Genomic DNA, 25,155 nt, shown 5'->3' with positions numbered 1-25,155 from the left:
CCCGATTTCTCACTGTTTTTCCACTTTTTATTGCTTCCAGATGAGTATCGATGAGTATTAATCTTTACTACCAATGATCTGGAATTTCGAAAAATTAGGAATGTTTTTAGAACTATATCTGTTTGTACGTATGTGGCAGCTTCGATTTTCGATGATTCATTTGTCGAAAATACAATATATATATACGATGACATTGTAGGAGAAAAGCTGAAATTTTGAGCCAATGCATATTTTTATTTGATTGTGTTGGTACCATAAACCTTTCGTAGAAGTAAAATTCATAGAAGAGCCAAATATTTTCATGTAGACGCCCTGGAGTATATATTCAGTATTATATTTCTGTCAAAAGGATAGGGATTTGCAAACTATCTTGGATCTTCAAAGATCTCCTCCTAATTTAATTGCTAGAAATAAAAAAACGATCTAATGAGTCAAAAAGTATCGGTCACATAAAAAGTGGAAGAAAAATTCTAATTTTTAACAAAAAATAAATTCAAAGATTATATTACACTGGGAAATATTTTCGCGATTAACAATTTACTATGGATTTATCATAGAATGGATGCTTGATATTAATAGAAGGTAAAGGTGCAAATTCTAGAGCCTCAAGGTAAAGGCCAGCGTCATATCCATATCGAAAATGTTTTCCGCGAAACCACTGGATAGTGGCTCGTAAACTGTCCGGGAAATCCCTCCCAGACGAAACCTGAACTCTTTCATTGAATAACAGAGCATACTTACGAATGAATGACTGGAGATGGTCTTGGTCATGGGGAAGGAGAGCAGGGAATCCCCTCTACTTTCGGCCTCCAGTGAAACCAGTCAGACTTGGATTTGAAATGCATGTGTCACGCAGGTTCAATAAATTTTTTTAATCCATTACACTATCATTACATTCTAGGACTTGATTCAAGGAGTATTTTTTAATTAGAAAATATTCAAAGATATTTATTTTGCAATGAATTCCCACAAAAATTCTGCAGCATTCACTAAATCGTTTCTCTAATTAAATACAAAATAATATTGTAATAAATGAATTCTATAGTTTGCTGAAATTAACAGTCATTTATTCATTTCAAGAATAATGGAAAAAATTGCGATAACATTTTATTCCATCCATAGCATCATATTACAAAATAATTATAAACTTATAAGGAAAATTAAGTCATAAATTTTCAAGTAATATTCTTCCATTATTATTCTCAATCGATTGAACAGGGAGAGTAACTGAATGGCGGGCTTTAAGTATTTATATTACTCCCGTACCACTCATTGGATGTTCACGTGATTGATTCACTGGGACAGAAATATTGAATCTATACATTACATCAATATATAATCATTTTTTAAATAACACGTATTGGATGTTTCAATTATTTTTCATATTTCATTATACCTATATAACTTTTTTTTATATCCTGTTTATCACCCCCGTTGAATCAGCATTTATATACACTCGAAATATACTATATGTATGTTTTATGTTTAATTATATACTCTGACTAATTTTTCATCAATTTAATTTCCCCTCCACAGTATCATTTTTGTTATTGCGTATCTTTTTTAATACTTTCTTCAGTCGTTTGTCACCTCATTTACATTCGTTATTCTTGAAACTAGGGGAGAAATAAAGGTGATAATGGAAAGAAAAATAGCAGGGACTCGCGATATCTCAATTAACGGGCAAGTCCATTATTTCTACCATACTTTAGTGCACCTCCGCTGTTGTAGGTATTGAGGATGTCATGAGGTTTTCGCAGTTTCACATTAGTCTTTTTTTTTCACCATTGAAAGCTTCAAAACGTGATTGAAATTAACAATAGATGAATAGGTAACAGAAATGGTAACAAAAGAATGGGGTGAAATTCAAGGTCGAAAGCTCCTCCTCAATTATTGGCTCCGAAAGATAATTGACGAGGTGTCAACTGGAAAATTTCACAAATGACAAAGGTGTTGGACTCAAGTTGTAGAAGTGTAGCTACTGGTGCAGAGAAACGATAGAAGAGAGAAGGGGAAGGATTTTACTGAAATGAACAACAGTAACTTTTGAATTCTTTTCACTTTGCTAAATGCTTTGAAACTGATACTTTTCTCTCGCCCCTTCTCTCTAAATTATTGCAAAAATAATGTTCGTCGTAACGATTGAGTTGACTGACAAGTTGAATTTCTTCAGGGAATAGTCTATCAGTGCTTAAGTCACAGTAATTCGCCAATGTCAGTTGTGTCAACTTTATTAATTAATAACTTATCGTTTGTCCTCGGAGGTAATAGTGGAGGAGGACTTCAGCTGTGAATTTCAATTTCTTAAAATAGAACCAATATTACAATAATTTTGGAGCATATTCATGACATCCTTCATTAAAATGATCCGATCATGCTAGACTTTCAAGGAATTTTTGTAAATATACCGTGTGTTTAGGCTATTTGGAAAAACATCATCATTTTCGTAATTTCGTGTTTATCCTCAATGAAAAATAGTTGGATATGTAATATTTACCACGAAATCTCACAGAAGACCAATAATTGCTCGATAACCATCAGAAAATTGTTAACCGGAGCGGCTGCGCAATATGATATTCTCAAATGAAATATTTTTATTCAATCTGAAACCCAAAAAAAATTAAAATGAAAATTTTGAATCACGTATTACCGCATGTTTCATAATTATGTAAATAGTTATCTTCATGATCTTGAATACATTAAGCTGCAGTGATCAGATCACTTCAATTTTTTATGACAGAAATGACTGTGCAAACTTGCCATCTCAAAATGCTTGAAATAACATTCTCCAGAAACCGGAGAAGCCAGCCTCAAAATTTCAAGTATTATGAGAAGAATTTGACGTATTGAAATGAGCAAAAGTTGTGAAAGACCATTTGGTGATACTAATGGTACATCCTGAATAACTATATAAAGAGGGAGTTTTCATTTTCTCATTTCATTACAAAGAATTTCCTTTTTTTTTCGTATATGCATACGTTGTGACGCCTGTACATCAGTCATTATTATGCAAGGATATACTAGAAAACAAATATTGTTCCTCATCCAGCCTAATGAAACCTTGAGACTAACGAACGAGGTGGGAATGTACGTGAGTGAGTCCAGGTGGAATGATCAACGCTCTGAACGAAGCTAGGGAGGACGTAAAAAGAATTTCTTCAATCAAGTCAGTTAAGATCAGCTCAATTCCAAATTAAGTCAAGTAGATTGGACTTGATTCACTTAATTGGTGACTAGAAATCCGGTTGTTTATTCCACACCAATTTTTCATTACAAGTTTCGACATAATATTCAACTGAAAATTAAATATCATTTTCGAACGGAATATTCCTGGGAATTTTGAAGTGAAAAAAGATCCACTTCAAAATTCAATATTCTCTGGTTGAAGATCCTCGGGCGACACCCGCTTTGGTAAATTGAACCTTGTAACGTAAAACCGGTGAAATATTTTTTGTGAATAGATTGATGTCGTTGTGGATTTTTTGCTCAGGTCAACTCGAAATAAGTTCTATTAAATTTTGAGGTTTAAATCCGATGGAATCTACCTAAATTCAAGCGGTTGGCGTGATTTAATTTTTCTTGTGTTTGTGTGGATCCGAATTAGGTCCACATTCATTCCAGCAGCCTCTACCTCTTGATCCAGGTGGGATCATATCTAGTTGTTCATTTTCGATTGAGTAAAAATTTATAATTTTTCATCGTCATTTGAATTCTCATGTTTTTATGCTAAATTTCAAAACCAGACCAAATTCATTAAAGCCTTATCGTTTGCTTAACAAATATTACATATACAATAACATCCATCTTGCCCCACCCTCCCCTCTATATCCTCATCTGAATAGTCACTAGGATATCTTTTTAATTTAGTGTTGTGCGAGACATAACAGTTTGGGATTTAGTGAAGTGCGTCCATACTCAGTTGGAGTTAATTCTACTCAAGGGTGACTAGAGTATGGTATCCATTCTATCGATCACTTGGACAACAATAATCTGTCAATCACGAGATTTCTATCGACTCAGCCGGTACTACCAGGTTTTAGTTAAAAATTGATACAAGGATATAACATTCAGAGAAAAATATAGTACCTATGCATTTCTCATACTCCATATTCAATGGTTTTTCTTTCATGTGTTTTTTTTTATAATTTTCTGTTTTTATTTGTTATATATTTCGCCTGAACTACGGGACACTGAAAATTATGTGACTAACTGTCGTCTTAATTCTAACTAGCGATGAAAATTTATAGTGACGACAGACGTATTTTTATTTATTTATTTACTCATTTTTCAGTAACAGTAAAACTGATGTAGGCTTTCGTGAAGAACTGATCTCGGTATTATTTTTCAGTTAGAGAATCGAATATGTGAGACCTTCAGTGCGATATTTTTTGGTTTCTGTTAGAAATTTTGTTTTCTCTGGTTTAAATTCTCAAGGAGTCTAATGTTTCACGGAATAATCAGATTTATCGGTTGATTTTTTGGATTGGTCTAAAATAGTCCAGTTGTTCAAATGTTACAAGGTTATCCTAATGTTTATAGGACTACTGGGTATCTGTGAACATAATTTTCATGGTGTCAAATTTCACATGACATATTTTTACAGTATACAATTATATTATGAGTTAATATCAATCTAAGATTTTTTTGTCGGGGAATAATTTACTTACAGACTTTTAAGAGTAATTGGAGTTTGGAAAAAACTTACTGAATTTTGTCGTTGAGTCATTGTTCAGCTCAACCCTCTCGATATGATCAATCGCTTCATTTATCATGTTCTCATTATTCCCAACACTCTCAGGCGACCACCTCTTCCCTCTTACACCAATGAATTTACCCCTCAATTCCCAAGTCGGATTTTTCTTCTCTCTCAAGTCGATGGTTTCGTCTCCTGATCGTTTGACAAAATGAATCTCATTATCGAAGAACCGCGAACCTGAAACGTTAAATGTTCATCCCAATTTTTTCACTCATTCATCCTTGACAGGACCACCATTTCTTAAAATGCGGGATAACTACCAAGTGCCATTCCACCAAGTAGCTGATTATGAATAATTTTTCTCAGACATTATATTACCGAATATTTACTGGTGGAGCTGACGTAAGACAGCAGAAAAAGTCCACCCATAATTACTTATTATTGTAAACTTCTACGAAAATGGGGAAAGTTTTGATGACATCGCATTATAACGATAAATTTTAAGAGACATCAACGTCATTGCGTTCAAACTTGTTTAACACAATGACGTTGATTGCATTGTAAAAATATAGCAAAATAGAAATTTGATAAAGAGCATTTTTTTAACTACTAAAACTTTTTATATGCCGTACAGCCCTTCCACCAAAAAATTTCTTGGGTACGTCATACTTCGTTGAAAGTATGTTAAAGGAAGTTGCAAGACATGTCTCTAAAATTTATGTTTGACTACTATTTCACGTCTTTTTAAGCAACCTCCTACTAACCTAGGAAATCCGTGGGCAGTCTGTCAAGAAATTCATTGTCGTCAGTTCCATAAATATTAGCAGCGTTTCTCTTCCCCCTCATACCAACGAATCCCATGCTGGCCCGTTTATCCCCATCCTTCTTGCCTCGCATCCCCTGAAATCCCATAGGCGCTCTTTTCTCGTAATCAAGTGGATCCACGTATCCGCTATAGTAGCTCTCCAGTCTATCCTTTTTACCCCTCATTCCCTGGAAAAGAAGGGAATCTTCACATTTTTATTATGAGTGAGGTTGTTTCCTAGCGATAAATCAACAATTTGCTTCCGAGTGGCTACAACGGGCTAGAACTTCTGTTACTGGTTATCGTAAATCGTCAGTAGTTCAAAAAAGTAGAGTGGAAATTCTATATTTTTTCTCCATTTCCATGGTGCTTCCTTCCGCATGAAAAACCTCGAAATGGAATAGGCTGTCATGAAGCGAAAAGAAAAACTACTTCGGTGGTAACAAATTTAAAGAAGAAAAATTATCGAAGCAGCAAATGCACAAGAACCCGCCGTCCAGCGAATTCTCCAAAGTAATTTTTAAAATCTCGCGGTAATGCGACGTATTTTGAACGAACAACTCCATGAATATGATGGAAAACAAGATCCGATTATTCAAGACTTGAAAGCTATCCATTATGCAACAGGTTGGAGATACACTCCGTAAATAATGTAAATATCACTGGTGTTTGTCGTGCATAGGTTGACAACAGTTGACGCAGCGTTACCTGAAAGCCCATCATAGCTCTCTTCTCCATCTCCTCCAACTCCTCGAGAAAGCTCTTCTTGCCTCGCATACCCTGGAAGCCCATTGGTGCTCGTTTCTCCCACTCTCCTTCATATTCATCGCGTTTTCCACGCATCCCTTGAAAACCCATAGCCATTGCTCGTTTCTCGTATTCATCTTCGTAATCGTCCGTGTACAGTTTCTTTCCACGCATACCGTGAAAGCCCATGCTTGCACGCTTCATCTCGTCCAGGAACTGTAATGCATTTTGGAGATGTGAATATAGGTAATACATCACAGGAAAAAATTTTAGCGATTTAAATTTGTCATCTGCAGTGCGAAAAAAAAATCTAGGACTTAATAAATATGTTTGTGGGCGACAAAATCGATTTCAGACAATCGAATTTTGGTTTTATTCGAACGCTTCGGATTTGGCGCAAAAAAATGCACCGAATCCGAAGGGTTGGCGTGAAACCAAAATTGAATGGCATGAAATCAATTTTGTTGCGAAGAACATAACTAAATGCTAGAATTTTTTTTCAGTATAGGGAACCTCGAGTGTGTGCTACAAATGATCGCAATATTCAGATGATTAAGGGACAAATGGGTGTAATATTTTGAAGTTGAGAGTATTATCATTCCAAGTAACGGTGACATTCATAATCATAGTGGGGACATTATGGTGAAAAGGGTGGATATACATAATGTATAATGGAGAAAGGGAAGGGTGGATGAAGCTTGCGTGTCAACGGCATTAGGGAGCAAGGGGACGCACGAAAACCGGTTTTCCGCCGTTTTTCTCCCAGCTAGATTGAGTTCAATCAAGAGAATAAGAATCCTTGACAGACTGAGATATCGAAAGGATAAGTGGGTTATACATAATGACAGTCATAAAACACTGTTTCTTTTATCGAGATGACTTGATCTAGGTCTTGATCGCCATAAGAATTTATCATTATTTGAAAAATCACACTAACAGAACAATTTTTTTCCTCAGCACCGAACGTTTTACCCTTCACGACGTTCGTGAAGAGATGGGGTTTAAAAAAATTGTTTGTCTCATTGTATGCTTAAAAAATCTTTCACACAGTCTTTCACACAGTCTTGGCAGAAACCAAAGACTATTTTATAAAAAAAGCTACTTCTCAACTTTATCAACGTTCAGAAAATGCTATCTGTAAAAAGTTGTTTGTTCATAATAAAACAAGGCTTACTTCTAACGCCTTCTTTCCTCGCATTCCCTGAAATCCCATTGGTGCACGCTTATCATACTCGTCATGGTAAAGAGCTTCCTTAATGTCTGGTAATGTGAGGAAATCTTTCTTGCCCCTCATTCCTTGAAAACCCATGGGTGCTCGCTTCTCAAAGTCATCTTGAATTATATTGTCCATCAAATCCGATCCCGCTGAATCTTTTTTCCCTCGCATACCCTGTTGACAATATCAGACTAGAGGATCTCCAAAATTTGTGGCAACAACAGGGGTGATATATCGACACAATTATCAATTGTTGAGGGAACGATAGGGGGAGACTGATAAAAAAAATGACTAACAATTACGGACTAATCAATCATACACTCAAATTTCTTGTTTCAAATTAAGAACTAATATTGCATATTTTAGTTTACGCAACGCAGTTCCATCTTTACATTAGTACATTATTAGTTATTATGCAGGGAGCAATATTTAGAAAGATCTAGCTCCTGGAATAGGCTAATAGAAAAAAAATTAGTCAGTGAAAGTTAACTTTGGAGAGAGCAGAAAACTGCAATCATACCTGGAAACCCATAGGTGCCCTTTTGGAGAAATCGTCAGTCTCCAGTGCAGACATTACGTCCTTCTTTCCACGCATACCTTGGAATCCCATGGGTGCACGTTTTTCTGACGGTACATCGTTAAACTTGGATTCTTCAGCCAACGTGTGGGAAGCTATCAACAATGTTACTAAGACGATCGAGCCGACGTACATTCTGCAATCATACAATGAACAGAAATTCAATTTGTAGTTTAGGTTTTGGAAAATATCAGGAAAAAATCTGGAAGTACTGTAAATTTGAGGTAATTTATTCCCTGAAAATTCCTGAATGCACGTCTTATATAATTCTGCTATGATAAAGAAAAATTCCCCTCGCATCATCGTCTCGTGCAGTTATTCAAGCCCTATACAAATGAATAAAACCCCGAGCGAGATACAATTAAATATTTTATCTCAGGAGTTTCAACGAAAAAAGGAGGGAGATGAGGAATGTCTAGACATTAAAATTTCACCCAATGAGAATAAATATTCTCAGATTAAAAGGTTATTTCCCCAGTGCATGCAGGAAGATACACCATCCAAGGTCACGGACCGGAGATAATGTGGTTTCTGGTTTTGTGGTTTTACGTGTATGAAGTATTTACGATGAATTTAGCGGAGGGTTTTGAAGTATGGATATATAGAGGATAATTTTCTGACTCAAGGATCTGGGGATTTATTGCATGGAGAGGGACGTTGAATGAAAATTACCTAGAAAATCGTGCCAAAGGTTACTCTACGAGGACATCATAGAGAAAAATGTAATTCAATATAAAAATAGCTGATGGTGAAGTATATTTTCCGTTTATATACTTCACTATGTTTTTGCGTCGCAAAACGTAACCGTTTTTAATCAAAAAATGGCTAAAAAACAACTCAAATGGCCCCAGGAATGGAATATCAACCCTTCAAAGGGCATAAAACACAGCTGGAAAATTTGATGCAACACCTCTTGAATCCTCCAACAATAATTTGAAACCAACGGATATGATCAAAGTTACAAAGGGATTCGGTATCACCCGCACACTCATTGCAATAACCAAACAGAGCTACAAACTGTCGCAGTAAGTTGCTTTAGTCGCATCCACATATCGTGTTTCGTATTCTCACCAAGGTGGATTATGTCCTGGCCCCTGAAGATGCGGTTACACAATAGATACTTCTACATCGCCAGGGATTCTCCACTGAGGTGGAAATACGCTTCATTATTCAGAATTTTTGCTACTTCAACTTTTTCTACCCTGGGGTTATCTCCCAGCGGTAAAGTTTGTATAATTTTTTTTTTTACTCCTCAGAGACTTGAGGATTATCACAGTAGCACAGTCCCGGGTACATCCCTTGCTAACACAAAAAATAAAGGGAGGGCTGAAATTGTAATTACGCTTGTAAAAAAATGAAGCGAATGGAAAATAAAATTGCGATGCTGGGAGGGAGTGAGACGTACAAGGGTCGCTGCACTAATGGGACGATCCATTCATTGTTAACAATACCGAGGGAAATATTGAATAAACATTGTCACTTGTAGCATCACCAGAGCTCCAAAATTATCGGGTATTTTGCTACAAGCGTTCTACCAACAAAATAAAGAATTGTGCGGAATTCCGAGGGAAAAAGTGGAATTATTGCGAAGTTTCACAGGTGTTCGATTATTTGTTTATTAAAATTTCGGCGAATGTAATAGTACCATGTGTTTGCTCTTGGATGAAGAATTAAATGGTTGGATCGCGTGGTTAATAAAATAAATACTCGATCATATTTTGCAACACGTGATATCTTTATCTTTACTCTTAAAAGACAAAAAAACACTTTCGAAATGCATAATCAATTCGCATAGGCACTTTTCAATCAGCATGAAAGCGTCAGGTTTTCGGCAACCCGAATCCAAACAGAAAATTTCAGAAACGGAGACCCTGTCAGTCTCTAGGGACAACTAGCTCGTTTTCGCGAGCGATAAAACGCGTCGAAACAATCACGTTCAGGAATTGGATCCTTTCGTTTGACAGCACCCCGTTATCCCCTGATCCACTCGTTAACATCGTCAGTATTTTGACTGGCCCCTGGTCGATGCTCTGTCTATCGGGTCAGACACCCAGGGGTTAGACCGGCGTAACCCCTGGGTGTTCCAATGTAATTTCAGAATCCTCATCGAAATTTATTCAGTACCTTGAAAATTCAAGAAACAATAAATGAATTAATTACATTATGTAGCAATAAATTATGCACTGCTAGCGGCTTGAATTCACCTAAAGACATTTCTCATAATCACACCCCATAAATTAATTTTTATGAAACCCAGTAAATTGCATTCTGGTTAATTTCCCTCAAGTAAATGAGTTCCACTCCATTGTGTATTCTCTTGTGAAACGTATATTTCTTCGGTAGATGAAAATTTTCCTCTCAGTGCTGCTGACAACATTTTTGAAATCCTGAAATGCTTCAGGTATTTATGGCGAAATAGGTATGCAGGGAGATGAAACAGAGGGTAATCCACTGTTTTCTCGTTAAAAAACCAGCCACTCAACGAGAAGGAATCCCCATTTTTAACGAATATTTTCAAACTATGCATATTTTTTACCTTGGCTTTTAAAAACTATTTATATGCATAGAAAAAATTAAAATCTTGTGTAACGCTCCACCCGAACATCTGAACCGAATGCATTCGTTTTAGGCATTACCAAAATCCCCAACATCAATTTTCCCCTGCACTTTCCTTCATTTCGTAATCCTATTTCACTAGAATTTCCATCCACACATTGTTGTGAACAATTTCTCGACCTACGTCACGGGATATTTCTACATGTGGGTCGATACAGGAGAGATCCAGAAGAGGTTCAAAGCCGCCGAGAGTAGAAAGAAAAATATAAAAAGCTAGACTAGATTCTCGAAGAGCGTCTATAAACGTAGGTATAGCATAAGTGGGTAAGTCGAGTGCATGCTGAGGAAACAGGGCAGATGGATGATGCAGGGAGGACTTTGCGAGACACCAGGGACTACCAGAGAGAATAAAAGGGGCAAATCGGAAGAATGGAGAACGTGGTACACGCGCCATCATTCAGCCGGCAAAATAAGCAATGGGAATTGTCAGACGATCAACCCATGTTATTTCTCAGGAGTGTCATTGAAGCTCAGCGAACATCAATCCTTTTATCTTACCGGGTCTGATAACATCTTGAAATTTTAATTGAATCTATTTGCGACTATCAGAATGTGAAATGAAAAAAGAAATGGTGGAAGCAATAAAAAGAAGTCGAGGGAAGAAACTGCATGAGGATAAGCAGGCTGAATGGAATTTATCCGATGAATTCAGGATGTAATATATTTGTTTTCTCTTTTTCACGTTTTTCTATTCTCGGTTTTATGGTCTGTCGACATCCGGTTCGATTATCCGGTATGTGGGTAGCTTCAATATCGATTTATCGAGCTTGAGAATAACCTGACGTAGAGAGTAATCTAGTTACGATTCGTACATACTTGAGTGATCAGAGGCTGGAGAATACAATTTGATTTCCCAGATATATTTGACTTCAGTCATCGCGGCACTGGATTGTTTGTGACTATTAGAATGGTACAGTGGTCGTGCAGATTATTTATTTTTAACGAGTATATATGTAATCGAATTCCACACGAGTTTTGCCATTTGAGTGAAAGATTGGAATAAATGAATCATAATATGAATGTACGTCGAGAAAAAGAATTATTTACGTCAAATGTCCATTTACTTTAGAGGAGTATTTAATCTTTCATTTCGTCCAATTAAATTATGTCAATTATATTGTCCTAGAACATAACCAGGTTAGTCATACCCTTAAGTGAAGTCCTTCAATAATTATGCGCATGAAAAAATTCATCCCGTTAGAAAATCATAATTTCTAAAAAATAAATTAACATTGACTGATCAGGCTTTAGTGAAACGTAATTAGGGCCCTTGGAAATGAGTCAATCGAAGAAATATAATTTTGAGGAAATAAATTCTTCTCAAAATTCAATGAATATTTGGCAAAAATATTTGTTTCCTGCATGTGCGAGTAAAGCTCCCTAAATTTTCACTGTCGGGGCTCGAGGTTCGAAGAACGAGACACTAGAGGTTACCACTTCCCTATGCATGAGGGGTGAGTCTTAGAACAGAGAAGTTGCGACCATTCAAGCGATTAAAATCTCCATGTCCCCACATACTTTCCCTTTAAAGCTGACGTATACGTGTGACGGCACACGCGTGGTGGGAGATATCTTTTTGCTTCGTGGTACCCAGAGGGTTTATTGCACTGACAGAAAGTAATACGATTTAGCTGCTGTAAGGATATTTATGATAAGACCGTATCGATAAAGTTGAGAAATTGAGGTTTTCTTGATAAATCATGGGATTTATTTAAATCACATGTGAGCATAACTGCGATATGAAGAACTTCCGCTACACCCCCTACATGTTCTCCAAAAAGATTTGATTTATCACCTACAATTTATTTTCTCATTTCTTCATTTTTTGTGTGCGATGGAAATTTACCTGATTTCGAGTGGAGTAACCTCTTGGATTACAGCTGAAGGGTTACAAGAATTCATTCATTTTCATGACAAGTCTCATTGTTATGTTGAGACTGGTATCTGCCAAAAAATTGCAAAAATTTGGAATAGTGTATTGTACGTAGACGTTCCCCTCGTGAATTTTCAATTTTTTCTTCACATCTGTCACTTCTTACATGAAACACCTTAATGGACTGTACATATATCTCTCGAATAAAGTGCTGTTCGGCGTTTTGCAATTACAATATGGATTCTAAAATTTTGCAAACAAGTCCAGTGATTTCTGATGACTTGTGTCTATTCTCTACTGCGTTTGAAATGAATGCGGGATGATATCCAATGATGAAACTATTTTCAAACGCACGGATTCGTTCCACGACCTCATTGACCTGAAATTTTCGCGCTTGAATTTTCATGTGTAATCACCCAATGCGGGATGAAATAATGTTCAGGCATGTGAATTTCTGAGAGGGTCCCGCATATCATGTTTCAAATTGTTAACGTTGATATGTGACAACTGGTGTACTCTAGATATATCAGTTTACTTGAATATTCACGAGATATGGGAAGTTTGATGTTATCTCGACGATTCATCGAGAGATGAACATTGAACTTTATGGGGAAATCAAGAGACAAAAATATGTTATTGCTTCATAAAAAAAACTACGTGCTGGCACCTTGTAAATTTACCATAATTCCTCCGACCGGGGTAAAAAAAATGCCGATGAAAAGGTAGTAAACAGAGCGAAGGGGTCGGAAAGGCTCCAGAGGTGAATGTTATAAGGCTGTATACACAAGACCTATAAGAAATAACAGGCAGATGATACACGAGGGTGAAAAAAATCAGGGCCATTAGTAGTCAGGCCATGATTTTATCTACACGTAAAAAAAGTTTGAGAAAAATTACTGAACACATCAGGTTATTGTGGAGTGAACTTCCTTTACAGTACTTTCCCACCCTAGAGTGGGGCAAAGGACTAAATGAATGGTGAATTGTCCTCCTGTGGCCAGGAAAAATTTACTGATAGTAACCCTAGGGTAATTGGTTGCGAAACGATCAAATTTCACGACTAGTCACGAGATTACTATTGATTTTGAAGCAAAAATTATGTACACCAACTGACCCTATCCCCATGTGAATGTCAATCAGGCTGCAACGAATTATATAAATCACATCTGAGTTTATTTTTCCTGTTTGCATGTTCATTTGCTCTGAGGAATGAATGAATAGGGGAAATTAAAAAACCTGAGGCTCATCCGAGCCGCTGCTCGTTAAAAAAAATATACAATTAACGCAGTCGTCCTACGCAGCGGTCGGTCACCTGCTCCCACCATTGATTATTCACCAGTTCAGTGGAAAGTGGTATTTTAAAATTAACGAACTGTGAGATCAATAAGATATCATAGAATAATTGATGCGGATTTCCCCTATGTTACTAACACACGATAAATAATTGTCACAGTATTTCCACCATACTGTACTGATTTAATTATTTCAAAGACGAAAAGAATTATTAAATGGAAAAAGATATGAATGTACTAGTGACCTTCCGCCCTCCGCCTTTCATTGAGAAATTAAAAGTAATAAAAATTTTTTCCACCCTCAACTCGCTGGATAATCCATTAAAACCGAGGGTGAAGAGGCCTAATAAGAATTTCATAATCCAACGAAATATTAAAACAAGGAGAGGGAAAGATTGTTATTAAAAAAAATACAGTACAGTCATCACGATTGTTCGAGCTGACATTTTTCATTGTTCTGAGTTGTGCCCATGTGGGCAGTGCAGACTTTACGCGTGATGTGTAATATGATCGTCGGTGGGATACAGGAATACCAGAACATTCACAAACAGTTTGTTTCAGGAATACCGAGGAAAACAATACCAAAGTAATGAAAGCGCTTCACGCGGGGAATAATAAGCGGTGAAAATTTCAGTAGTGAACTGGTGAACCGACTCGCAACATGAACGAATGAATAGATTTTTCACACTTAAATTGATTTGCGGAATTATTTTCTCAATATCAGCGATATGCTATCTTATACCAGGCAATTATAACATTTGGTTATATTCGTAGATTTTTTAACCGAATATGAGGTAATATATCAGGTATTGTTCATTGCAACCTAGCCTGTCCTCCATGTTTCGTACAATAAAACTCGCCAGGATCTTCGAGGCAATTTTAATCCACCTCGTTTCTAAATGCAACAGCTCTCTGGCGTTGACATGAGTTTAAAAAACAGTGAATTAAACCTAATGAACAAAAAATACGACTCTATTCGACCTGATGAAAACGGAGAAGAGAACTCGAAAGTTTTTCAATTACAAACAAACCCCACAATTGGTTTTTTAAATTCTACCTATCCCTGAACTTTCAACGGTTGATTTTTTTCTCCAGTTTCAAACTCATGAAACTTTGATTCAAATAGACACAGAATGAGCGTCACTATAGTTTTCACTTCAATTCTTTAATTCTATTCACTCTTTTCAAAAATTTTGTTGGAGTGCTTTTACCAGTGACTAGCGGAAATGGGAACTGGTATTTCCATTGACTTTCGCTTATGTAAAGGGGGGAAAAAGGATAAATGGAAAATGTCAGGGATTGTTGTCGTCAACTTTGTGGGGCCCTCCGATAAAGCTAAACGATTTCGTTCGCTCGATTGACTGAAAGAGAAAGCAACGATCCGACACCGATGATCAGGGTTGAATTTTTTATTGTGGTTTCTTTTCTTTTCAACAGAGGAGTCGTTTAAAATTGCGACTTGATAAAATAAAAAAAGGATTACAGTATTTTGAAAGGATCTCAGCTATTGCAATTCATATCGAGCAACATATAAATCTACTAATTACAAATTCAGGGGTAACTCGTCAAAATTGATCAATCAATTTAATTTAATCTTTTTGTGCGGAGTGTCATTCATTTCTGAGCACACACATGGCACTTTGGAAAGAATAATTATTCTCATAGCAATAGTGTCATGTGCCTTCCCTAGGATAGAAATGAACAATTATAAATCTACCTAACCATCATTTTTGGTTATTTTGATGATGAATTTATGAGCATGGAAATGACGCGTGCCACAAAATTAACAAGAGTATAGCGGGCTGATGGGTGGTGGGTGGAAATTGAGTTAAACTGAAGCGCTATCCACATTGGTTTAATCTCCGCTGTTATACATTCCGCATGGGAAAGCCTTGATGAACGCATTCGGTTTTAATTTCTCCAATTTTCACATAGATTCAAACGAAAACCTGTCATTTGTGGGCTTGTGATGATCGCAATTATTTGTGGTTTTGCGATTGCTAATTCGTTAGTCCGCAGTTGCGTAAAAACAAACGAAACTAATGAAATGATGAAAAAGGTAATCTACTTTATTGTACTTTCTTATGAAATTGTTTGTTTGTTTTTTAAGACGAAGGAGGGCAATAGTGATCTAATAAAATTACGAACGATGCGTGCAGTACATTGGCACGTAGTGCACCATAAACAAGACTTATTGCATGGTGTGACTCAAAGTAATGGTCCATTTGGAAATAAATTTCGGTTTCAATAAACGCGAGGACAGTTTGTCAAATTTCACATTACTCGCAAACAGAATCTGTATCGCAGTGTTCTAATGTACTATTGTTGTACTATTGTAACTACTACTGTAATACTATTGTAATGTATTGTTAAACACTAAATAAATTTTTTGAATATATGAAAGGGTGATTTTCTTACAATGTAATAACTATTAATTTGAAGTCATTGATTTATATGTTCACTACAATATATTAAGAGAACTTTCAATGAAATTGTTCTGTAATTGAAATCACCGCTGAAATTTCCCTTCACTAGACTCCTGTTTTTAATGAATAAACAATTCAAAATTTGGATTTTTATTGCTTCTCAAAAACCATTTGTTATTGAAAAATCATAACGATAAATTTCTGTAGAAAATCCCTTGACAGAAAAAGTTTTCTTTCTTCGGTAAAACAGTCCATTGGCTATGGCTCCATAAAAATGCAGTTCTTCCCTTCAATCACTATCTTTTTATTTCGCGTCTTATTATCGATGGCTACGACACACAATTATTACGGGGAAAAATCGAGTGGGCATTGAATCAGCACTTGAAACGGAGGGAAAAAGTGAATAGACCGATGAGAGGAAGATTGCACGATACAAGAATGAGAGAATCTCAATGAAAATAAATTTTCCGGATGGAAAAATCGAGAGTAAACGTTAAAAGTTCAACGGTCAATTACAAGTTGTAAAAACGTCAGGCGAACTTTTCTTTCTCTATCGCTTTCTCTCTCTTTATGATCCACTCAATCCTGAGGAAACGGTCCGGGGTAAGGAATATGCCCATGGGATGAATCTGCTGACCAAGACTTGGGTACTAATCCGCGGTGACCTTTCGATGCTTTATGCGCGTGCTGCACATACGGTATTATAACCCTGATTCCACTTGACAAATTGCTGTGGTGTGCCTCTCTCTTCGTTAGAGATGGAAATAAATTAAATACGTAAATGATCAATATATTTGTTTCTTCGAGAAGGAGATGACATATCATTTTTTCTTCGAATTATTATATTTTTTCTCGTATGCGTTCGGGGAAAATTATATCAATAATAAAATTAAAAGTAATACAATTGTAGTAAAATAAATATAAAGAAATAAGTCAACTGGCTTTCTCCTCTGCGTATCCTTTAATTTGAACTTTCCTCCAAAATGAGATAAAAATTCTAGAGACAAAGTTTTTACCATAAGTGCCGGGTGGTTACCTAACCCACTGCAATAATAATAGTATTAAAGACTGAACTTAGTGTCATAAAGAATGTACCTGAAGTTGAGTGCAAAGTTAGACCATCAGAAGGATATACCTCATCCAAATATTCATGAATTCATTTAGAATAGTAAAAATTCCTTTATCCGCGCGCCTGTATAAATTTGTACGGTGACATAATCCTGATCCTCTCCACCTTCCAAATAAGAAGTTGATATTCGTAGAAACACTCGCGGAAAAATTTAACCTCCAAAATTTTTTTAATGAAGTTGGCAATGAGATGTCCAAAGCCAGAGGAATCCGGGATTGTGATCGATCAAAATGCAACTCCCCGTCGTGTGACGAGGGCCGGTATCCGGACACTCCGACATCCTCGAAGGGCCTCGAGAGACTACCCCACCGGATAAACAGGAGAGAATACCGGAGTAAAAGAAATGTTGATTCTAAGAAAGTGAACAGAAGTCCCTCGAGTGGCTATGAAAAACCGGGGATTGAAAGGAGGTACACAAAGAGAGGAACTACAGCATCTCCAGTTGTTAAAGTCACGAGTGTAGAACTAATAAAAAGTTGGTCGAGCGACTGCCGTCTACGGCACAAAGATAAAGAGAAATTGGTGAGAGGTAAAACATGAAGAAAACTGAATTAAAAATTTTATCAGCTTCTCAACCCTAAGGGAAGAAAATATTCTAATTATCTCGAAACTCAAGAGTAGAACTTCCACGTGCGCTCAACATTCCCTAGCGCCGAGAATTATCCTGATGTTATTTTTCCCTTATCCTCCCTGATTTCCTCCAAATATAAATTTCAAAATACTTTTTTTCTACTCAGCAAATACAAATATTTATCAGCAAGTTCTTGCCTCGACTCTTCATGATTCTCCCTAGAAAGCCAGTAGCTTCCTCCCGGCCTCAATTGCTACAATTATTGATTCCCGGTTGATCGTTAATAAATATTTTATACCCACAGACTCCTCCTCAAACAGATCATCTTCGTCTGGCGCACTGGACCCCCGGACTTCTCCTCAACGAGCCAAAGTTCATAACCTCCCGCCGAGAACGAAATCCCAACATCAAAAATTTAAAAAATCCGGAGCTGACTACTGCTGCTGTTGCGACTGTATCGATTACCTGAGAACTGAAAGATTAAAACTCCTCAAAGATTTACAAAGACACTCTAAATCCCGTGGCACTTTTCCGTCTCCGAGCAGCACGCACTATTCCCAAGGCCCTCCAGCTCAAACTCAAAAGTTGTGCAGTATGCTAAAGACTCGAGAAGCGAAACGCTTCATCGGTTGTACTTGCATAAACGACGATTGGAATCCCAGTTGCACCATTGAATGCAAATGTCCCGAGAGTCCAGTTGACATATCCGGCAGAACATATTCAATGGCATCGAAAAAATCTACCGTGCGGAATGATAATGCAAGAAGTCCTGATAAAGATCGTCACGATGAAAGTTCATGCTCTTGTTCATCTCCAGAACGTTCCCCCTCTCCGAAACCAAACCTACAGGATCACCAGCCACCTGTGCCACCTCCCAACGACCGGAAAAAACACGACGAGCACTGGAAAAAAATCAATGATAACTACAGGATCTTATCAGCCCATCTTAAGTCAATCCGACGGGAGATTGAGGCGGTGGAAAAACCCGCTGAGATTTTTCGTAAAAAAATAACTGGGCAATATACGGCCAAAGAGATCTCCTCCGATGTTCGAGCCAGGGAATACAACTTGGACAGAAAGAACTGCTGGCAATCGCAAAGGATCGACCGTTCGTGCCAACACCCGACTCGTCAAAACCCTCCGAAAGCGATCACAGCAATGCAACCAAAATTTCCAAGATCAGATCACTCGGAGCCTCCGTCAAGCCATCAAAATGACCCACGATTTTCACCGTCACATCTGCGTAAATACGGAAAAAACAAGGACGTTCCCTGCAGGATATCTCGCTGTGAGTGTAAACCAGAATCTAAACCTAGAACGAAATTAGCAGTTGGAGAATTGGAAAAAATTGGAGGTGAGCACAGGAAGTTTGACAGGAAAAACTTGAGAAGGAACCGGCAGAAACCAGGAATCAGGAGACACGATTTCTCCCTCCCCAGGATTGTGCCGGTAAACAAGGAGGGGAAGGGTAGAGATGAGAATAGAATGATGATCTATCCTCCGAAGGACCAGGTGGGCTGTCCTCTGACCCTCTACAAAAGTGGATCGTTCGTGAATTGCTCTGTTGAGCAGGTTGACGATATTGGATTCAAGTACGATGTCTCCTACGTTCAAAGATATGTCAGTCGGCTTTGGCAGCCGGAAGAATATTCCGAACATAAAATCAATTCCGACTACCTCAGCACCGATGATTACGGCTGATAATAATGAAAAACATTGAAGTTTGAATTAAACATCAACGGACAGAACCGGTGGTCAAACTCGGTCTCTAAATAGCTAATTGAATATACCAGGGGGAGCGGTAATCCTCCGTCAGCAAATTCCCTGACCCAAATTATATTTTTATAGACCTGTACATTCGCTCAAGATCTTAATAAAGCTAACACTTGATATTTTTTTGATTCATTCACGTGGCATCAAAGGAATTCATAATTCACAATTAATGTTGGAAGCGTGCAGACATTCATTAGTCATAGAATAAAGGAGGAAATGTGGGTGGGGGTACATGTTTACATTTTTCCCACGTGAAAAATCCAAGTGGTGGTTGGATAGGTTCGTTTGATAACACGCGCTCTCATTCACTTTGTGGAGAAGTTTGGGAATTGGGACTTATCCAGGGGTTTGTAAAAATATCTCTCTGACCTTTCAGTGATACTGCACTTATTCTGTTCTTTACAATGTGTGAATTCGTTAATGAATTTGGCTTTCAGTGCATCTGTTACTTTAAGGGATACAGCACTAAACCCTGTCAGCCCCGAATATTTCGAACCTGATATCAAATCGGACCGCTGCGATCCGATAATTACCTCCGATGATCATCTCGATCTCTAAATAACTAATTGAATACACCAGAGGAAGCCGGAAATTCTGTGAGAGCAAATTCCCTGACCCAAATTATATTTTTATAGACTCTCTATGCATTTGTTGGAGATCTTAATAAAGCTAACTTTTGATATTTCTCGGGTTCATTCAAGTGGGATCAAAGGAGTTCATAATTGATGTTGGAAGCGTGCAGCTGGCCATTAGTCGTAGAAAAAAGGACAATATAGAGAGCTATACTTTGTTTATTTTCACCACGCAAAAGTCCGAGTGGGGGTTGTGTGGGTACTCTTGATAACAGGTGTTCTTGTTCACTTTGTAGAGGAGTTTGGGAGTTGTGACTTATTCATTACCTCATAAAATATATCTCTGACCTTTTAGCGATAGTGTACGTATTCTGCTCTTTCCAATGGGAATTTTTTGGCATTGGTTGTTAGCTTGGTTTTTATTAGGGAGGCAAATTTTGGGGTGAGTGCTGACTGAAAAAAAAAAGATTATGGTGACTGGAGTGAAAATTTTTGTACAACCTTTTAGGAATTTCTGATGAAATCAGGTTATCTTTGCTTTTAGTCAAAATTGAGAGATAATGACTACGGTACCATTGTATCAAATAATGAAACGATGCTAATTGTCAAGTTACTGTTGCTGGGGAATAGTTGTATTGAAAATATTTCGGGTGTTCATTTGTTCAGGCAATCTATTGTATTCGTAATAATACAGAAACTTTCTATAAATTCGAAATATACACGATAATTGATGTCTAATTGCAGTCACAGACAATTTCCTGGCTTAATTCAAAGATCATTCCCTCTGATGCATAGAATTGGAAATCGTTCAAACAGTTGCGAATGGATCTTTGTTCTCGCCAACTTACCACCAGTAAATCGAAGCTATTCGGGGACTGATTTCAATATGGTTTAGGCACTTGTGGATGAGTTTAGAGGAATAGCTGGAGTACGGGACATAAGAGGGCCATTAAACTTTGGCCATTTGATCAAGCGTATCGAGGTACCAAAGGTCGTTGAATTCTTCATGCAAATCACCGTGACCTGAATTGCAAATCGGTTTGAAAGAATTCAAACCGACAAATCGGCAACTTATTTTTAAATATATTTATCAATGCATAGAGCCACGATGTTCAGTGTAATACGTCGAATGGGAGAATATAGAGCACGTGTATCGGGGGGCGAAAAAACTCAAGCGTGAACGCAGTACGTCCCTGAGGAAATCGATTCGGTGCATTAGAACAAACTAGAGGGAAAAAATCTCACGCGCGATCAGAAATGTCGTACCTCACCCACCGACTTACCTAGTGCAGTTGTTGGGATCTCGGGATCTGCACGATCTGAAAGGAAAATAAATAACACATGAGAAAGTGGAGTAAAATTTTTGGAAATCGGAGAAATAGTCGAGTCAAACGTTTCCCAATTTTTAAAAAAATGATAACACGAAGGAATAATTAATTCAGGCATTAATTATTCCTTCAAATAAATTTTTCATTGCTTTCTTCGAACGTATTGTAAATTTTTGTTAATACTTGTGCATCTCGTGGCCATTGCAATATCATAATTCCTCGGTCACATGACGCTATATAAAAAAATGACCCTTTTGCATCTTTCATTGCAACTGTTTCATACGTCACAATTCCATAACGACTGGAGTTGTGAAAAACATTTGAAAACGATACGTCCATTACGGTATGACCCTTTATTATCGAGTTCCACCCGCAGTGAAATGTCCCGTCACCATTCCCCTCGTATTTGCCGGGCCCACCCCTCCATAATTCCTAACTTCGACACTCTTGCTATTCCACGTTCCGCACGCAAAATTTCTGAAGCATTAACGGTATCTGATGAATGTTGTCAGATGCATTTTCCTAAGAATGAGTACCTCAAGCTGTGATTGTCTAGGCATCCCTTCTGCATCCATCAAGCTTTAATTACACCACCTCGAGTGTTTTTTTCCATATCCATGACATCCCTTAGTAAAGAAAAATTATGAAAACTTCCGGTCGCTTATCTAGCCCTCCCTTCATTTCCTTCAAGTATCCTCATAAATCAGTTTTCCAACCCACTGATCCTCATCTACCGCAGTTCACTCAAACTGATCCGCATTGTAATACTCTTGAGGAAATCCCCGCTCTTCCCCTGAAAATCCTAATTAAACAGCAATGAATAATGAAACATTAACGATTACAATGGGAACTCTCGAGAAATCGTTTCTCGATGAAGAAGAGGCGGAAGGAAGACTCTTAGTGCTGCACTGCAGATAAACTAATGCTCGATAGCTTTTACCCCGTTCACGGTAGTCCATTTTCTTTATCAACTCAGAGCTTTTAAGGTAGTTTGCACGGTGATAAGATAATATGTAATTTTTTTACTCTTGTTTACTCTACCGCACAGATTATCGCGGCTAAAATGAAGCGAAAGAGCTTGATAATGAGCAAAAAATAGACTACACTGGGAAAATTTGCGACACCCTATTGATATGGATTAGGTTAGATTAAACGAAGCCCGAGGAACGCAACTTTTTGCTGAACCGGTAGTTCAGGTCTTGCGGAAGTACTTCACGAGCTTTTTCGAAGGGTAACAATAGGGCACTTTCATCGGGGGAGAATTTTAAAAGGGTAAAGTGTTTAAACGGTTGTGCTGCCGTAGGCGGCTAATGACCTCGCGGATGCTGTCCTAGGAAAAAGGTCCTATCGATAACCCACACTGAACCAACAATTTAAGATGATAACCCTATGTCCGACCTACGTTTTTTAAAAATATTTTTTTGTTTTCCCCCAAATCAATGTGATCAGAGATTAACAGGCGATTATCTGAATTAAATTTTAATTGGATTTGTTCTGATTGTGGTGATGTTGAATCAAAAAAATATTGAAGGGAATTTTTCAAATAATTAACGATAGATCACCATCAATTATGATACCGCGTGTGCTTTCCGTGGATCATTAATAATTATTTCAATTGAATTTCCTCTGATCGCGTATATCACGGAGTGAGTGCGATAACGATATTGCAATACAAATTTACGCGTTGTTAAAGCTTACTCGAAGCCAATAAATAAATGTCAGTGTAAAAATTATGGAGCGATAAGGGCGGTCAACGCTGTACCAGTTTCCAAGATAAAAGGATTGGCGCTGGCTGGGACTGTAGAAGGGTCGAGTAGTCAGAGCCCATGGCTGTCAAGAAGGCCTGACAATGTGTCGAAATGGAACCGACAAATGGCGAAGACAAAGAGGAATTCACGATGAGTTTTCAACGCGAAATGAATTTCACTCGCTCGTTGCTCTTCCCCTTTACTATTTCCATTTGTTCTGGTTCTTTAATTTCCCTTTGTGGCGATGAAATAGGGTCTTTTTATTCTGCCCTAGTGAACTGAATTTTTGGATATGATAGACCGACATAAAAAAACTTGATTCACATTACGTCATGCCCACGTCATTCAGAGTAACTTTTTTATCCCCCATTCATGCAAAATTAGAAAATGGAAATATCGAACGATTGCAAGACTTCCGTTGTGCTTCCATTCAGAAATAAAATATTTTGTAAATTCTAGAGACTAGATGACTTCTAGATAATGTAAGATGGAATTAGGTGAAAATTTCAAGTCCCTAAATGAGATTAATTTAAACAATTTTGCGGACTGTTCAGGTCGGACATTTCAGATTGAATCAATCAAGTTGCTCTGAAATGTGTCTTTCCCATGAAATATTATCGACGTTGACGACCTTCGAGACCTAACGAGGGGCTATTCATCGGCCTGTAAACATTGAGATGGAATCAACGATAATTATCAATTAATAACCGCGACAGCACAAAGGTGGCAATGGCTGACACACACGACTTTTGAATAAGTCCTCTACTCCAATCCCATTCACTTCGTGTGAGTTGTACTGCAAACTCATTCACAGAAATGGAATCAATACTGCTCCTCCGTCCATAAATCCAGTTACAGAGAAATTTTTTTATGCAGTACAGGTTTTTAGATTTCTCAGTGTTGTTTTTTATCCGATGAAAAAAAATGCATCAAAGCGAAAGATAAATCCTCGCTTGGCAATACCACACGATACAGCGATTGGTGTAGTTTTATTCGAGAGCGTCGGAGAGTGGGTTAGAATAGTACAGAGGGTAGAAAATAAAAATAAAAATGGATTTTTTGTTTTCTTTTTTCAGTTGGAATTAGCGAGAATGATTTTTCGTCGAACGTTGAGTGCAAAACCTCGGAATTGTTTTCATTCAAAGGACAATCGAAAAAAACAAAAAGTATTCAAATTTGGAATAAAAAATGAAGTACCTGTAAAGTCAAATGCGAAGGAAAATATTTATAGTTTTACCTCAAACAATTGAAAAAAAATTTGTCAATTTTTTTCAGAAAATTATATGAGAGTTTCTCAAGAGAAATTTTTTACTTCACAAGTGTCAACCTCATGAGGTTGGCACTGACATTAATGGTTCCAACATTTAAATAAATATTTTTTAAAATCTTTAAGTTTTCAAACTAACGGAGACTTGACCAATGGATAAGAGAATCGATAAGAAAATATCGAATAACCTTTGCACATATTTTTTTTCGGAAAAAAATGTTGGAGTAGTTTTGATTACTTGTCTCCTCTCTATTCTACGCAGTTGCGACTACAATATCGGAATATGTGAATTCCGAGACACAAATGATGACGACAAATGCGCAGGTGGCATGATGAGGGATAGATGTTTCAAAGGGCCAAAGGGGTGCATGAGTTTGATGATCGATGGTTATGTGCATGGAAATGTGATGAGAATGGAGTTGCATATCGAATGGAGTATATTCTATCACTCCATGAACTCTGATGAACATAAAATATAACTACGATAAAATCACCTTAAACACTCAATTTCCATATCGC

The 25,155-nt window shown here is 37.3% G+C and overlaps 2 protein-coding genes across 4 annotated transcripts in view; one reads left to right on the top strand and one right to left on the bottom strand.

The window, feature by feature from the left end:
- Positions 1 to 1,046: 1,046 nt before the first annotated feature.
- LOC135168786 (tachykinins) overlaps positions 1,047 to 25,155 on the bottom strand; it is a 41,806-nt gene continuing 17,697 nt past the window's right edge. The window contains exons 2-8 of one of the 2 annotated variants that reach the window (XM_064133310.1): positions 21,577 to 21,612; positions 7,985 to 8,177; positions 7,423 to 7,638; positions 6,210 to 6,464; positions 5,461 to 5,689; positions 4,706 to 4,933; positions 1,047 to 4,552 (exon numbers count right to left, since the gene is read on the bottom strand). In XM_064133310.1, coding sequence (XP_063989380.1) covers positions 4,542 to 4,552; positions 4,706 to 4,933; positions 5,461 to 5,689; positions 6,210 to 6,464; positions 7,423 to 7,638; positions 7,985 to 8,176 — 1,131 coding nt within the window. In that variant the 5' untranslated portion in view covers position 8,177; positions 21,577 to 21,612 and the 3' untranslated portion in view covers positions 1,047 to 4,541. The remainder of the gene's footprint in view (positions 4,553 to 4,705; positions 4,934 to 5,460; positions 5,690 to 6,209; positions 6,465 to 7,422; positions 7,639 to 7,984; positions 8,178 to 21,576; positions 21,613 to 25,155) is intronic. The other variant, XM_064133318.1, reaches the window with a different exon arrangement.
- LOC135160847 (uncharacterized) lies at positions 17,362 to 19,803 on the top strand. 2 transcript variants are annotated; one of them, XM_064117934.1, is made up of 3 exons: positions 17,373 to 17,452; positions 17,556 to 17,906; positions 18,253 to 19,803. In XM_064117934.1, exons 2-3 carry the CDS (start codon positions 17,567 to 17,569, stop codon positions 19,647 to 19,649), a joined length of 1,737 nt encoding a protein of 578 aa, XP_063974004.1. In that variant the 5' UTR covers positions 17,373 to 17,452; positions 17,556 to 17,566; the 3' UTR covers positions 19,650 to 19,803. The 2 variants fall into 2 exon arrangements, with proteins under 2 accessions (XP_063973994.1, XP_063974004.1); XM_064117924.1 differs by having other exon boundaries at positions 17,362 to 17,906.

This window comes from Diachasmimorpha longicaudata, chromosome 1, assembly GCF_034640455.1.
Source record: "Diachasmimorpha longicaudata isolate KC_UGA_2023 chromosome 1, iyDiaLong2, whole genome shotgun sequence".
Classification (NCBI taxonomy): Eukaryota; Metazoa; Arthropoda; class Insecta; order Hymenoptera; family Braconidae; genus Diachasmimorpha; species Diachasmimorpha longicaudata.
This window is presented reverse-complemented; position numbering and strand designations above follow the sequence as displayed.